At 40.6% G+C, this 16,356-nt stretch overlaps 1 protein-coding gene across 1 annotated transcript; it reads left to right on the forward strand.

Annotated features, from left to right (window-relative positions):
- The first annotated feature begins 382 nt into the window (after nt 1-382).
- Nucleotides 383-11,393, forward strand: LOC147447867 (uncharacterized). Its single transcript, XM_086523693.1, has 11 exons — nt 383-567; nt 3,452-3,571; nt 3,961-4,029; nt 4,102-4,147; nt 4,254-4,372; nt 4,744-4,814; nt 10,268-10,373; nt 10,467-10,602; nt 10,685-10,800; nt 10,863-10,936; nt 11,209-11,393. Exons 1-11 carry the CDS (start codon nt 383-385, stop codon nt 11,280-11,282), a joined length of 1,116 nt encoding a protein of 371 aa, XP_086379819.1. The 3' UTR covers nt 11,283-11,393.
- Nucleotides 11,394-16,356: the final 4,963 nt, after the last annotated feature.

Consider the following 16,356-nt stretch of genomic DNA (forward strand, 5'->3'; position numbering starts at 1 on the left):
TAAATTCTATGAAATTAGCTTTGATGGGGCTTTGCTGAGGAGGAAGTTTTGATAAACATATCTGTTCAAGAGGAATTTCCACCAGAAAGATTCGCACAAAAGAGGAATTTCCTGTAGTGAGATGTAGACAAGAGGATATATAGACAAAAAATGTTGCAAAAATTGTATTTAAATCATATAAACAGAAGTTGAAATCAGAATGTCAGACAAAGCAAGAGGAAGAAAAAAAAAGCAACATGTGGAAGATCAGCATAAACAGGAATAATTTTTGCAAAAAAAGAAGAAAATATTACAAATAGGAGGAAATGAGTAGAAGGAGTTGATTGAAACTAGGGATGGAATTTTAGCAATTAGTAAAACAAAGTTAGAAGAATTTGTAGAAATGCATTTAGATGGGTTGTGGATCCAAGCAAAAAACCAAACCATTGTGTCAGATGTTGTGGATGATCAAGAGAATCAAAATTTTGCTTTTGAATGTTTTGAAGGACATATTTTGATGTCACAAGTGGATATCAAGCAAGAATATGTTTCAGCTGCAGAGAATTTAACCAAGGCGATTGATTTATGGTCACATTTGGATGAGAATGAATCAAGAAAAATCCTCACTGAGAGCATTTAACAAGTGGACTGCCAAGAGCAAGTATTTGAGAAATATGAAAACAAGGTCGTCACTAACTCATCGACAATGGCAATGTCTGATCAGACCGAGACCGGAGAGAGAGAGAGAGAGAGAGAGAGAGAGAGAGAGAGAGAGAGAGAGAGAGAGAGAGAGAGAGAGAGAGAGAGAGAGAGAGAGAGAGAGAGAGAGAGAGCAGCAGCAGCAACAACAACATACCTTGCGCTATTTTTATTGCAAGCATGGCTCCAAAGACACGCAGAAAAATAACACTTAAAATAGCTTCAAAAAGCCTAAAAGTTGTGTACAACATTTCATAGACACCACCCCTATATCACTCCCTGCAAGCAGGCAATGCCAACAAGCTTAACAGGTTTTGTGCAATAGCCAAAGATATTTGAAATGCAGAATGATGAAACTTCAAGTTTAAGTTCAATGGACGTGCTTTCTAAAATTGATGTGGGATAGGTTGTTGTCAATCCAAACATACTTTTCTTAGAAAATGTGTGTTTTAAAGTTATTGAGACAGTAGAAGTGGATTCTTACAGGATGGATTGTTAGACGTGGATGGTAGATTATCAGAATATAGATTTTCATGTGTTGCAAAATTTTGACTTGCTGGTTTTTGGAAGGAGAATGTGTTACACAATACATAGTGATCAGGCGAACTTGACAGATGGATTAGGTGGAATGTGCCTTACACAGGGGATAATTAGATTTTCAAAAGGTGGAGTTGAAAAAATGTCAATGGAAGGTTTAAATTCTAGGCACTTTGCTTTGCGCACTCTAGCATATCTAGTTTGATTACAGATCAAGGGATTGTGGGAACTAAGTTAAATTTTGAGAAAATTTTAAGCCATTAGACAGTGCCTCTCTTAGGGGCTAACTATCCGGAAGTGTATTCATGTGGGAATGTGGGCTTAGGAGCCTAGGGATATGAAAAGTCATATGAAAGGTTATGGGATGTGGGAAGTTGCAAAGTCTTAGGAAGTGAGTCGTTGCTTACGTAAATAACCATTGTATCTCACATTTATGAATGAAGCAATGCAATGCATGGCGATTGGAAGGCGTGTGTGTCTCTTTTTCTCCATGTGTGTGCAAGGCTCAACAATGCTCGACACAGATAGGGCAAAGAAGACCTAGGCTACTTTCATCAAATGTGTAGTGAGGGCAATTATCTAGCTACAATCACCTATTCTTTCTTTCTAAAGGCTAATGGCATAACATGGCAATGAGAAAATGTCATCTCTTGGACTACATTGACTCCAAGATATGTCCAATAACGGCTAGGTTGAGAAGCTGTGGATAGTTTTCAACAAATGCTAGAAGAGAGCTTCTTATCAAATGCAATAATCTTGGCTCGTATTTTGAAGACTTGTGTATACAACAAGTTATTTATGAGCAGTTTGTTTGGAATGTCATCCCATGGATTGCACTTATTGTAGGGAATGTCCTACATGGTCATAGCAAGGGCCTCAACCCTATGGATGCACTTTGAAGGCATGTGACATTATGAAAGACATTGAAATAGGTCACAAATTTGTGATAAGATTGTCAAGCAGAGGTTTTTGAAAAAAGTTATGTGCAGTTTTAGTCAACATGTATGCCAAATGTGGTGTACTTTTAAAAAAAAAAAACTTTTTCTTTTAAAGATCTTCCTATCAAGGATGTCCTCAATTTCAAGTTGTACGTTTAGATTTAGAAAAGGTTTTATCCAATTGTAATCATGGAATATGCTTTCAACTCAAGTAGGAATTTTACCTTGCATGCCTACCTATACTATAGTCTTATTTTGGAAAAGGTTTTATCCATTCGTAATTGTAGAATTAATAATTAAATTCGGTAAAGAGGCTTGCATATCATGTATACTCAAATCACTTTGTACAAAAAGAACTATAGATAGAAAAAGAGAGGGGGAGAGAGATGAATACCTTTTGGTTCAATGAAACCTAACATTCAAGCCTCTTCTATGTTGGTGAACTTGACTTCAAACCTCTTTTTTGTGGGAGAATCTCTTTCATTCTCCTCCTCCTCCTCTCTCTCTCTCTCTCTCTCTCTCTCTCTCTCTCTCTCTCTCTAGTTATCTCGTGCATTCATTGCCTATTTTGTTAATATGCATTTCTCAGGTCTCATTGTTGCCTGCTTATTGCTTATAAAGTGCAATCTGCGTGCTTTATTGATGTTTTTTTCATCTTAATTTATATGTGATGCCAACATTCTCCACACGGTTTATGTGATGCTAGCATCCAAAAAAAGTCTAGGAGTAGGTAATCAATTAGGTGCAAGAGAGAGACTTCTCCAACTTTCTATTGCCTTACAAAACAAAAGAAAACACACACTTAGGCAAGAGAGTTATATACAGAGGAAAGCATTCCTGGCACATTCAATGAACCAAACAACTGCATGCATGCCCCATTGCCTAGTGTGAGGGAGAGAAAGAGAGAGATTGTGCACATTATGCATAAGTAAAGCTTGAAAATCCAAGCACTTGATGTCGATTTTTGGAGGATAGATTTTATTTAAAGCGATGCTTCATAGAAGGATATCACTGGTCTTTTGTTAGGGCCAATGAACAAATACCATGTGTATCTAGTCACCATTGAAACCAGCTTTTGCCTTTCCCAAATGATAGTAAGGAGTCTTTAGCAAGCCACACCTATTTAAGGAACCATGTAACCATCATGCAAACAATTAAATATTTGCCTGCAACTAATAGTGTGACACCTACATTGCACTAATGCTATGCTCGTCCACTTCTATCGCGAGGAAGTGCTCTAACGTGTTAAAAATGTATTTGTGTCAACGAGGCAGCTCATGATGAGGTACTTGTCGCAGCAAGAGTCGCTACTGCACACAAGGCTGTCGATGGTCAGCACGGGAGCTCAAAGGATCGCCCCTACAGAAATGGCAGATTGAGGTTTTTGGAGAGACGACTCGATGCTCTTCTCCAAATCGGTAAACTTCTGTCTGCAAGTTAGCCTTCGCAGGATTGATGGATACTTTGCAAACAGATCATAGAGGATAATAGAGATTTTTTAGTTTCCTTGTGCAAAGCAAGAAAGCTAAAAGTAGTGAGGCATTTCCTACTTTAGAACTTCCCATTTCTCTAGCAATAGAGCAGGCAGGATCATTCATAAGGCTAGGTCAGACTTGGAGGGCAATGCCGAGAGCTATCATGTAATGGCAAGGATCGAGTTTCCATAGCTGTTGTTTCATACAGATTGGTACCTGAGCTGGGAAGGTTTTGGAAACAGATTATGTATGCATGTGTTCAAGTAAAGAGCGATAGTCAAAGTACCTCAAGTTATTGGTTTCTCACGACTTTCAAATGCTTCGTTTGACAGTTGTATGCACTTGACTGAGGGCAAGTATTTTGGTGGGAAAGGAGAGGGTTTCAACAACTTTGCAGTGTGGTATTTTATTTTTCTCAAATACACACGGCTACATTTAGGCATCCAATTTTAACACAATTGATCCCTGCGCAGGCAGCTAGCCTGCATATTTCTCCTTATAGACCCCGCAGATCTTAATGTCATCTGAGCCTTTACTCTCTCCTAATGGAGAGATCTCACAGCATATTCAAGAGAAGTGCTCCTTCGACTTCCCTTCATCAGAAGACGTTTTTCTTCTTCCTCAGTTGTCAGTGGTGCGCAAGAAAGAGCTCATCGATTCTCCATCTGGAGCTTGGCGTCAGACTTGGATTGCAAAATGGGGGCACCGTAAGGTTGTGGACCCCTTTATAGTGATTCTACAGAGGTTTGCGACTCTTTACTCTTTAACCTTTGTCGCTTACAAATGCTTTCATTTCCCCATGCAAGTAAAGCCAGTGTCTGTATATGCACATGGCTCTTGTACCAATAGAAAAAGGGCTAGAATGTATATAAGCTCCTTATTGAGTGGCAAATGCATGCAGCAGTAGTATATGCAAGTCATAGAAAGTCACCTCAATATCACTAACCTTTTGGGGGTTTGTCAATCCATGTTTGCATGCTGCACAGCATTTGCATTCTTACTACTTGTATTCAGGCCCGTGAAAATTATACCAGATGTATTTTGTGTTTGCTGAAGTTGTTTTCCATATGAGAGATGTGAGTCTTCTTCTCAAATGAACCTATCTTGGGTTGCAGGGGTTTAGAATCAAAGCTTTTGTCGTTATCAGCAGCGCTGGGGCTTACCATTGGGCTGTTCCCTGTTTGTGGTAAAGTATTGCTAGTCAGATTTTCTAGAGGTTTTGAAAATTACTAGTAGCAGTCAAATGGTATATATTTTAGTTAATAATTTCAATCCCACATACATCATTGCACTTTAAGAAATTGGCTCCCTCATAGGAAATAACAGGTTTGAATTTTCAACGACTTGGTTCAATGTAAGTTCGGCCAGCGTGTTCCACAAACTGTGAGGTAGATCAAGTAGATGGATATCACAAGGATTTCTATTGTCAAGAAGGGGATAGGTAGAATTGCTGGAATACTCAAAATCTTACTTGGGTTTGTCTTTGTAAAGCAAGGAACATTTTACTTGACCATCATTGATTCAGGGATTACCTTTGATGGTGCTGAGAATTATGACACCCTGGATTCAGGGATTGCCTTAGGGAGGATATGTCGAGCTTTATGCTGAGAATTGTGACACCCTTGCCCTTGAAGAACGGATAATTGCTTTACTTGTGATGTGGCATGGTGGTAGATATACACGTACTTTCAAAGACAAGGGAAAAGGGGAACTGGATGTTGAAACTTATTCTACCAAGAGCTCCACTAAATCCATAAAGAAGCCCCATAAACCAATCAAAGCTCGTTGGAATGCAGAGAATATATTCAGGATAGGTAGCGGATCATAGGGGAGGCCTAGGAAGAGCTAATTGAATGGGGCTCAAGGGAGAGTGCTACCTTGTGTACCATTGTGTCATTTGCCAACATCACCCTTTGATATTATTGCCTTGTATCTCGGGCTAGGCTTCATCATGGCTGAGTTTGCCCTGCATCTTTGAAATGATGACAAACTTAGTACAGGGTAAATGTTCTTAGCTATGCTGATGTGTATGTGGGTGCGGTTTATGTGTGTGTGTGTGTGGGGGGGGGGGGGGGGGGAGTGTATATTACTATCTAGTTCGACACCTCTATTAGAGCGGATGTCAATAGTACCTAGCCAATGCTATCCACAATTGTTGGATTGTCCTGTGGATGATTACCGTGTCCACAACTTCACACTTTCTTGATGGTGAGTCTTGTGGATGATTACCGTGTCCACAACTTCGCACTTTCTTGATGGTGAGTCTTTGCTTGATCTTGGTGTCTTGCTTGAACCGTGTGGGAAAGATTGTCTGAAATTCTATGCAAGTCACTCGCTTGGGATGCAACCCAGAGCTCCACATATACATGTTCTGTTGTCGCGTTATTTCTGTCTGGCACATCAAATGATGTCCAGATGGACAGGCCTGAATCAAACCTTGTCTCTTCAAGCTCCTTCCTTTCCTGTTTAGAAGAGTATTGTGGAGTATATTGTGTGGTATGAAGCTCTGCCATCTACCTTTGCATGTCTTGCAGCTACGTTTAATTATGTGTGGAGTTCAAAGAAGCCATGTCCTTCTAGAGTTTACCTCGCTAGCAGTTCCATCATTGTGCAAATGAGCATTTTGTGTTTTTCATGGCAATGGAGAAAAAGAAGAGTTGTGCAAATGAGCATTCTGTGATTCCATGACAATGGAAAAGAAATAGAGCTGTATGAACTTACTATGAGTGATAAGAGGTCTTGTGGGGAGTGGTCCCAAGTGTTTGTCAAAGTGGTAACTAAGCATAGACATAGAGACGCAACAACTGTGTGAAGAGTAGGAAAGGAGAGGCTGGAGTTAAAGGGGTGATCTCAAAAGAGGAGATCAGAAATACTATGCAAAGCAAGATAGGATGTGTACAACATATTGCCCTCAGTAGGGTACATTTTTCAGTACATACTGAACGTTCAGTACAAGATATTTTTTTCACAGCATTTTTTTCAGCGGGGCTACAATTTCACCTTTCTATCTCTAGCCTGTACTGCTGGTTATTAAAGTAGCAATGATTACATCTCCCGAGGCAGGCCGCTTCGTATAAATTTCGGCTAGCTAGCCACCTTGTAGTTGAAACTGATCGGCATGCCTCCATTTCTTGCATATACCGTAGGTTATTAGCTTAGTATCTTGCTTGAGTGAATAGCAGATTCTCATAATTTTTTGTTCTTTGTAAATTTGAGAAAGAAAGTCATATATGCTTGCAAATGGGTTGTGTCACAGATAACCTCTTTTCATCAGTATGCGTCTGATAGTTAACTGAATCTTGGTGTTCCAAAATATAGAATTTAGTCTGAAGGTCTTCAGAGGATGATATTGGTAGATATGTCTCACTATATAAGTGTGATGGATAGACATCTATATGATTTTTAATCTATATTGAAAATGTCTTCACGTATTTATAATTACAATGGTACGTACTTTTACGTACCTGATAACCCATCCACACAAGACTTGTACCTAATGTACTGAATACGATTTGTACAGTATATATAGTTCCACCTTGATGCAAAGGAAAGACCAATATGAGTACAGAAAATTGCTTCAGCTATATGGAGAGAGACGACCCCAGAGGAATTGGCTGACCATGAGTGTCTTCTATTTGTGGATTTAAGGCTTCCATCAAGGCTGAGCCTTAACTGAACTGGTTATACAGCAGGAGCTAGGCCGCCCTGTGCCGGATGATTCATCAAGAACCGCCCTTGACGTATGTGCTTTGACTGCCCAAGAGGCCTTATGGTGACTGCCTGTTGAGGGCCGTCCTAGGCTTGGCAAGAAACACACAGAAAAGGGGGCTGCCGTTAACCAACCATAGGGTACAGTTATAACCACCTGATAGGGCAGGTTTTGACCGCCCAGAGCCCTGCAGAAGCTGTCATGTTTAACTGATCGAGGGGGCTTGAGCCTTGTATAAGTTTCTAGGGAAGGCTCAAAGAAGTAAGGGGCCTATGTATCCGGATGACCCTTGCAGATCTTACGGCACACCAGCAAGTAGAAATTGGTGGTATGGAGTGCACTAGAGAGGGTTTGTTTTACACATTTATTGCATTTCCTTGGTTTTTATAAATTTTATTTTGCTGATTGATCATTATAAGATAGGCCTCATGGATCCAAGGTCTCCCTACAGCCAAGGATCCCTGCCTGTCACATGCAAAGCTTTTTGCACTGCCTAAGAGGTGCTGCTCTAGAGCCTGCATGAAAGTTACGATAAGGGCCGAAGGGGGCTGCCAAGTGACTTCGCTGTAGCGAAAGGTTCTCCAGTGCACTTGGGGCACTTCCGCCAGTAATGGCCCTTCTTCTTACCACAACTGTTGCAATGCCACTTTGCATTCAAAGCGTCTTGCTCGGCAGCCATCTTCTTATTGATGTTGTTGCCTTACTTTTCTTTAGGCTTCTGCGTTCCTTTTGTCGAAGAAACTGTCAAATCCCGTAGGTACGCATGATAGTGTTGAGAGTTGAGACATCCACTAGTAATAAACGACAAGTTCTAGTGGGGGAGATAACTAAGCCAAAAGTTGGATGGTGTACCTTTTGAACTAATTTTCTTCCTCATGTGAAGTCTCTCTTCCTTGAATTCGTTCATCTTATTGATTTGATCGTTCATGGATACCTTTGGGACATTGGATGTCCTCAACAACTCCATAGCTTTCCGCATCATTGGAGAAACACGAGAAAGCAAGTCAATCTTTGCGATGCATCCTTCATCAACTTGATGTGGTTTGTTATTGTTGGTGTACTATAGAGGATTATGAATTACCAGATTCGAGCATTGACATGCTTCCACAGTGCTGCTCAAACTGCATCCGGCCTTTTGAACTGCTCGGTAAGAAAGCCTCCAAGCTCAGTTGAAGACTGCTATCATAATTTATGGGTACCATATAGCATATTTGTCATGCACAATTCTTGGCTTTGGTGTACTTTAAATAAAGTACGCGCATTCTAGCTCCTTTGCTTCTTTGAACCATAGTTTTTCCATACAACTACTTGGCAGATTTTTCTGCCCAGAAGGGGTGTTGAGATTGACATTCTAGGGTCAACAATTCTCTTGTGCAGGAGCATCTTGCCCCATCATCTTCTCTCTACCTTCACTTTACTGTTCCGTTCAATTTGTTATTTGAAGCTCTAAAGTTGATTCAAGTAGAGTGAGGTTCTTCACAGTCATATTTTCCAATTGCTAGTCCGAGTGGATACAGTGGTGTCAAAGCAAGTGTCTTCTTTGCCCTCTGCAAATCTAAGCACTGTTCTTCTTTTGAACTACCATGGCTTCTGAGCATATTAGAAGAACAAGGGGAAGGGGAAGTTCTTGTTGCCCTTTTGAAGGAAGCACTATGAAGTCCGACTAAGCAAAAGCTTCTATTGGAGACTCATGTATAATATGTGATATGGCAATTGTTGCAATTGGCCAAGCAACAACACTATAATCAGATGGATGATTGAACATCAACCACCACGCACAAGACTTTATGGAAAGACAAAAAAAGGTAAAAAATTGGTACCATAAGACTCCTACGACCAGCTCTTATGTGCCCAACCATGGTCACGTCTCCTACCAGTAGCATTCCACAGGATCCTCTTTGGGAGTGGTGGACCATCTTGGTCCCATGAGCTCTAGTGGTTCTGTGCACCTCGCCATGTGGCATGTAAGAGAGTAGGAGGACGCTCTGATACCAATATTAATACTCCTCTGGGATCCATCCTGCACACATGACATGTTATGAGCCTCCCAGCCATATGGCCTAACTAGGTCACATGCGAGCCTGAGAGCCATATCTACTCTGGCTTAGCGCCACACCTCGAGGATTGGCATCCCATATCATTAGTCCACACCCTAGCTTGGGTGTCCAGGCAGGCACTTCCAAGGGTCTATAGTCCTAGTATGGTGATCACAGAAGATAGCTCACAAATGAGCTTTGGCTCCTATTATAGGACCCTCACAACTGACCTAACCTAAGGGCCTGGTTTATACTGGCTGGATGTAACTCAGGCACCCATTATTATGGCTGGGGACGTAACAACAAGGTTTTGCTAGCTTGAGCCAGAAAGGGGCAGTTGACAGAGTAAGAGATGAAACGTTAAATTTTCTCAAGGCTAAGCTTCATAGATGTGGTTAACAGCGTTTGTAAATAATTGCAGCAGTGAAGGCCAGACTCCAGAGAACCATATCTGTTAGGTTCTCTAAGCTCCTCAGCACTTACTGCAAAAACCTTCTTGATATTGAAAAGGTTTTAAGACTGTACCATCTGTATTTTGAAAACATGGCAATTTTGCAGTTTTGAGGATGTCATGGATTAGGCTGTGTCTTGAACTGTTGATGGGATTGCAGAACTGCCTCTTTTCTCGAAAAGATAAATGTAGGTGAGGCGCATAATTCATCAATCTCGCATGTGTTACCTATTGCTCTGTACTAGGCTGAAACTGCTTGCTGATTTTTTCTGGTGCGTTCTCTCTGAACATGTGCATTGATTCTCCTGCTATTATTACAGAGACACGTTTAAGGTGCTTGTTGGAAAGCTCCCTCCAAGTTTCATATTTTTTGCCTACTAAGAGGTGTACAGTGTTGTTATAGTAGCAATGCAATATGTTTAATCCTTGTGCTGTCATTGCAGGAGTGACAATGGTATTTTGTGCCCTGGCAGCTGTGCTATTGCGATCAAAATGCCATGTGCCAACCTTGATGCTGGGAAATTTTGTGGCATCCGTTTTTGAGCTAGGGTAGTCATTGTGCCTCTTGTCCTTCAGCTATCTGAAAGGTACTGAGCATGTTTAACAGTTTATGACGGTGTTGTTTTGGGTAATTTTTCTTAGACTGCTGATTCCGCTAATGCGTGTCGGGGAAATGGTTACTGGTGGTGAACATTTTATAATATCTTCAAGTGGTCTGTGGGAGGCTATACGAGGACGACAGCCTCCTCATGGATTGGTTTTTGGGATGCTGCATGCTGTAAGTATTATGCCAGCATCCTGAAAAGTATTCTTTGCTGTCTACCTGCAAAGGAATTGTAACTGGATATATCTGTGTGTAGGTCATCGGCTGGTCCCTAGTGGCACCTTTTTGTGTGGCTGTCCTATATATTGTATTCCTTCCAATTTTTCAGTATTTGACGGCCAAGTTTGGTGCAGAAAAGCTGGTATTGCAGAGGTATTCGAGCTGTCAAGACAATTCCTCAGCTTGAACTGGTGGCTCTGTCTAAGCTCTTGCAGTAATGTTGAGATCTGCCTCGGTAACCTGAGTCGGATCTTCTCAGTCAGTGGGGCATTCATTTACTTGGGCTCTGGTGACCACTGAGCGTTTGACACTAGGGTGTAAATTTTTGTGTATTATAAATACAATTATCTATCTAACTGTTGTCATCGTAGTTTGTACCAGCTTGTATTATCTCCATGATTTATTGAGGATAATCCTTGATGTGGGTTAGAGCTGAGCTTTGTTTAGCATACATTTGGAGCAGAGCTTTAACTTAATTTTGGGGGTAGTTTAGTAAGGATGAGTAGGACTAGGGACTGTTCCTTCCATTTTGCCTTGACATTGTTTTCCAATTCTTTACAGGGGCAGCTGTAGAATGTTTTTGCCTTTATAAAAAACAGCTGTGGAACCAAAGTCAATTTGGAAATTCCTCATGATCTTAAGTGGGTGCTGATGGTCCTTGTTCATGGGGCATAGAGATTGGTTTCACATGGCTGCGGCTTACGTTCGTTTCTTCTTCTGTGTGGAAGAAATTACTCATTGTTCCATCTTGCTAGCAAGTTGATTTCCAGTAGTCACTGGGTATGAAATATGCATGATGCAGTTATGTCTCGGCCAAGGTGGCCATTCCATAACTTCTTATGGGGGATTATTGGTGGATTTTGGCCTAGCTCTTATTCATGGATAATACTTTTGTATGCATCACAAATAGGAAACAACGGCACAAAGTGCAAAAATGGATAAGATATTCATAATAAAAGTAGTCAACCATAGCTACACCTTACATGTGTTGTAGGAAAATGCTTATGATGGCATTTATAGCGGTTTGTTTCATAATAAGCAAGTTACATAAGCTCAACAAGTATCCACAGGTCGTTTAAAATTTTGAATTGATCCCTCACACCAAACTCATTGTCACATATAGTTGTCCATTTGCATCTCTTTATTTTCTCTTCGGTTTTTGAATAATTTATGTCCTTGTAGATTGGTGATAAAATCCTTATCTAAAAGATGAGGTGACATTGCCAAAGCTCACCATTGAAATTTAGTGTGATTGCATGAAGACTTAAGTAATAAGTTATCAATGTAAAGTTCATACGAGCTTGGAATGGTCACTCTTAAGATTTGAAACTTTAGTGTAGTAGTTAGAACCTCTAGTATTTCATAGTCTGGTACCTCCAGTTCCACTCGCGTAGTGCATTGGTGCTTTGACTAACTCTTCAATCAAAAGCTTCCTTAGAATTAATTGAAATGAACTGTTGTGTGAATGTGAGATCAGCATGCTTTACCATCGCATTTAGACAATGATTGCCACCAATCAGTAAGTTCTTCCATAATAACTAGACTAACAAAGTTAGATAAAAAGCTCTACTTGATCATCAATCTTAATTTATGTGGCTGGAAGTATCACCAGTGAAACTACATACTATACATCACACAAGCCAGCACCATCCAAATAGGACAATCATTTTAGAAAACCTAGTTTGTTTTTAGATTGAACCACAACATATCCACTTCGATCCTAATCGGTAATCAGCAAACTCCACTAGTGAAGTTGCTTGTTGATTAAATATAACTCCAGCAGTTGATGAGAATTGTCCACATTGTCAAGTTTTTTAACTTTGCACTACTTTGGTTATGTTTTGCCTCCTCTAGGTAGGTTTGTAGTAGTATTTAGCTTACTTTAGTATTTAAGAATTTATTATCTTAAAAGCTGTCATGTGGAGTGTCATTTCTATGATTAAGTCTTTCTGATGAATTATCCTTGTTAATTTAAAGTGAGTATTTGTTTCAAGTTTTAGTCACATAAGCTTCTTAAACTAATTTTGCTTATGCCTTTTCTAAAAGCATGTTCCAAGTGAATAATGGTTTGTTTTCATTTAGTTTTGTTAACAAATATTAGTTTTTCCTTTTTCTTTTCTTGTGTCCCTTGCATTTGTATTTTTTTGAGTGTTCTATCCTCTCATGATTTGTAAATTCAAACTATTCTGAACTCATGAAGGTATATCTGAATTTACTAGTTCTTCCTTCATTTATCTCCTTGCTTGCAAACCGAAGCAAAAAAGGAACTCATTTGAAAAATTTAGATTGGTTCATTGTTTTGATTTCAAGTATTTGAAGAGTCTAAATCATTTCCCTTGGCACAGTCAACGTCCAGGGTCAGGGGGCGAGCTGTCTGAGCCGTAATGCGTAGTTTCAAGCTGCATGTTGCCGATGCTTGCCAATTCAGCACCCGGAACACTTAGAAGCCAGGACACTCTGCAGCCTCTATCTTGCTGACACATCAGCCCACGGAATGCTCTAGAGTGCTGACACATCAACATGCAAAATATTGAAAGCGACAAGCCTGAATTTTTTTGCAGGGTGGAGCAATCAATGCATGCCATGTTTGCAGCCAAAGTTTTCTATAGGATTAGGCAATCATCGCATGCCAACTCAGCGGCTGGAATTGTCACATGCAACCTACGCCTTGAGTTGTCGCACTGTCACCTACACGGTTGAAGGCCCCCCTCCCCTGAACATTTGACGGACAGGAAAGGACCTCAAGTGTCCTTTCCTAGAAAATAATTGCTCCCATGTGGCTCCCGGCTAACGCCAGTCCACATGGTCACAATTATTTTTGGGAAAGGACACTTGAGGTCCTCCCCCTACACCTTCATCCCAAAACCTAGAAAAATCATCTTCGTTTGGACAATTATCAATATAGCCTAGTGTGCTGAATTAAATATTGGAGAATGTTTCAACGTAAATCTTCAAAGAACGCGAGATATTTCTATCTCATTTTTGCATTTCTAAAAAGACCCAAAAAAAAGTCAAGACACGCATATCTTGAACCTATCTGTGTCAAAAGACTACAAGCATTCTTATTGGATGCCATTGAGATGGTGTGTACTTTTTTTCATATCAAGTTTTCTCATCTCCCTCTCTCATTCGTACCATACAAGGCCATTTCCTCCATTCACCCACATTCATCTTCTATTGTGTTTCAATCATTTTCCTCCATTCACCTACATTGCCATTCTATCTCACTTTTGCTTTGCTTATTTATTGCCCATTCAGAAGCCATGTTAGAAGGAAAAAATTGGAGAACATGTGACCCCATTTTCCTTCTATGTAATGGAAATGGCCTATGAACTTTGAGAATAACGGAATTAAGAGATTTAGAGTGAGCATTTTTGTGAGACTACTTTGAGAACATAGTGAACTTAATTAGCGGTAGCAACAAACCATAATACTTAATTAACATGGCATGAACAATACTTTTGCAAGAGAGAGAATTAGAGAACATGACAACAATTGAGGACCGGATTTATGTGAAGCCAGTTCCCCCTCCAATAGGCTTTTATATTATAAATTCTTCCATCAAGAGAGGCTTGGTACAATAGAATCTTTGTGTTCCTTGTGACCTAGGTGATGCAATGAAGATGGAAAGCTTCATGCATCACGGGCATAACATAATCTTTGTAAAAGTATTAACCATCCCCGGCCTCAATCCCAAGGCCTCAAACACCTTCAAAGGTGGAGATAACTAGCGGGGAATGAGGGAAAGGAAAGGAAGAAGAAGTACCATATGAGAAAGAGACAGTTCCTCACTTATCATCACTCTTCTTGCATATCATAGCATAATAGCATAGTAATGAGGAAGAAGATGGCAAGCTTAAGCATTGAAGCATGGCTCTTGGTTGGATTTGCGTTCCATAGCCAAGAGTGTTAGTGTAGGCTCTCAACTTCTCAACAAACTTGGAGAAGGAGATGGAACTCTTGAACTTTGCACCTCGCACAATGAGAGAGAGAGAGAGAGAGAGAGAGAGAGAGAGAGAGAGAGAGAGAGTGGGAGAGTATACCCCCCAAGCTAGCCCCTATATTCCTTGGTTGACCCCCCCTTGTAGCTCATGCTAGAAGATGATTGGACCCCTACAAGCCTAGCCAATCACATGCAGGGTGCATATCAAGCAACCATGCTAGCCTTGGGAAAAGTGTCCCCCTTTCCCCTTTGAGAGAGAGGACTTGATAAATGAATAATCAATTAAATAAATAGCTAAATTATCATTGGATCCCTTGAGAGGCCAACCAATAGGCTTTAGGCACACAATGAGGGCAACATGAAGAGGAACTTGACAAGTGTCCCAGATACTTTTTAAGACAATGCTTGACTTGTGTGAGGGTGTGTGTCTTCAGGAGAGAGTTTAGTTTTACCTTTGTAAACTCCCTTCTCCTTGGACCGATTGTTGTTGTTGTTAGAATTGCCTTGGGAAGAATTTTGGGCATTGTTTTTTTCCTTTGCATCACTTTTCTCTTTGCTTTCCATGGGCTTGGCATTCCTTCTAGCCCCTTGTTGGAAATTGATGCGTGAAGCAACCATAGTGTGGTAGACTACTTCGGTGATAGAACTAGGCCGTTGGGAGTTGACGTACTCGGCCATCTCTTCATGTAAATTTGCACAAAATTGTTGCTTTTGCTCGGCAAAGTCTATCTTTTGAAAGGCAGTAGCCTTGAGATGTAAACCCAAAATTTGTCCTCATATTTGTGAATAGACTCGTTGGAGAGTAGCTTTAAACTCCACCATTCGATAAGCACTTTGTCCTTTGCATCGCTTGCAAAAATTGCTTCATGATGGAAACTCATAAAGTTTTCCATGTCTTTGGGCCTTCGTCGTTGCTACGAAGGCTATGTTACCATATACATGTGGTAGTGATGTGTGTGAACACACTTAGGTCCACCGGGGCCTTTTTTCCCTATTTAGGAGGTTTTTTCCCCCGTGCATTGTATATTCGTCCATCATTCTAGGGCTATCTATCTTTCCATCGCACACTAAGTAATGTACTCTCTGTTGTGTGCCTTGAGCTTCCTTCGTCTTCTCCAAGCTGTGTGTGTTTTCCTGCAACCCTAATTCCAAAAGTTGGTATCAAAATATGTGTCATCCTCTCGGGCTTAAAACTAGCAGCTCCAGCACACGCCTGCTCACTTTCTCTGATTTTAGTGAGATTTGGTAAGCGTTCGCAAGTCAACAAAAATTTCGATAGGCTCATAGAGCTTTGTCTACTTAGATTTCTGATTCGGGTTCATTTCGGTCTCCGTTTCCACTACATGCAGTACTGCACAAGCTATTTCGTCATTTTTTGCAGAATTTATGTCAGTGCTCTTTTCTGTATAACAGGTTCCTAACAGTCTTCTACGGTTTGTGCTATATAGCACATGTTGTTCCTGCTTCGTTTCTCCTCTTTTCGAGCAGTTTTCACATCAGGTGCAACATTTACCATGGCTAACAACAACACAGATGTGTTCAAGATGTTTTCTGTTGAGGATAGATTGGATGGGGACAATTACCCTATGTGGGCTTACATGATGCAACATGTTCTTGTGTCAAAGGGCGTCTGGAATATTATGCAGGGCATTGACATACGTCGTGGTTCTGAGGATGTAGGTGATGTTGAGGATGTTGCACGTCTTGCTGTTGATAGAGTTGTTTTGCCTACGGCAAAACAAGCTTGTTGGGATGTAAAGGACGTG

This window comes from Adiantum capillus-veneris, chromosome 11, assembly GCF_014529385.1.
Source record: "Adiantum capillus-veneris isolate H3 chromosome 11, ASM1452938v2, whole genome shotgun sequence".
Classification (NCBI taxonomy): Eukaryota; Viridiplantae; Streptophyta; class Polypodiopsida; order Polypodiales; family Pteridaceae; genus Adiantum; species Adiantum capillus-veneris.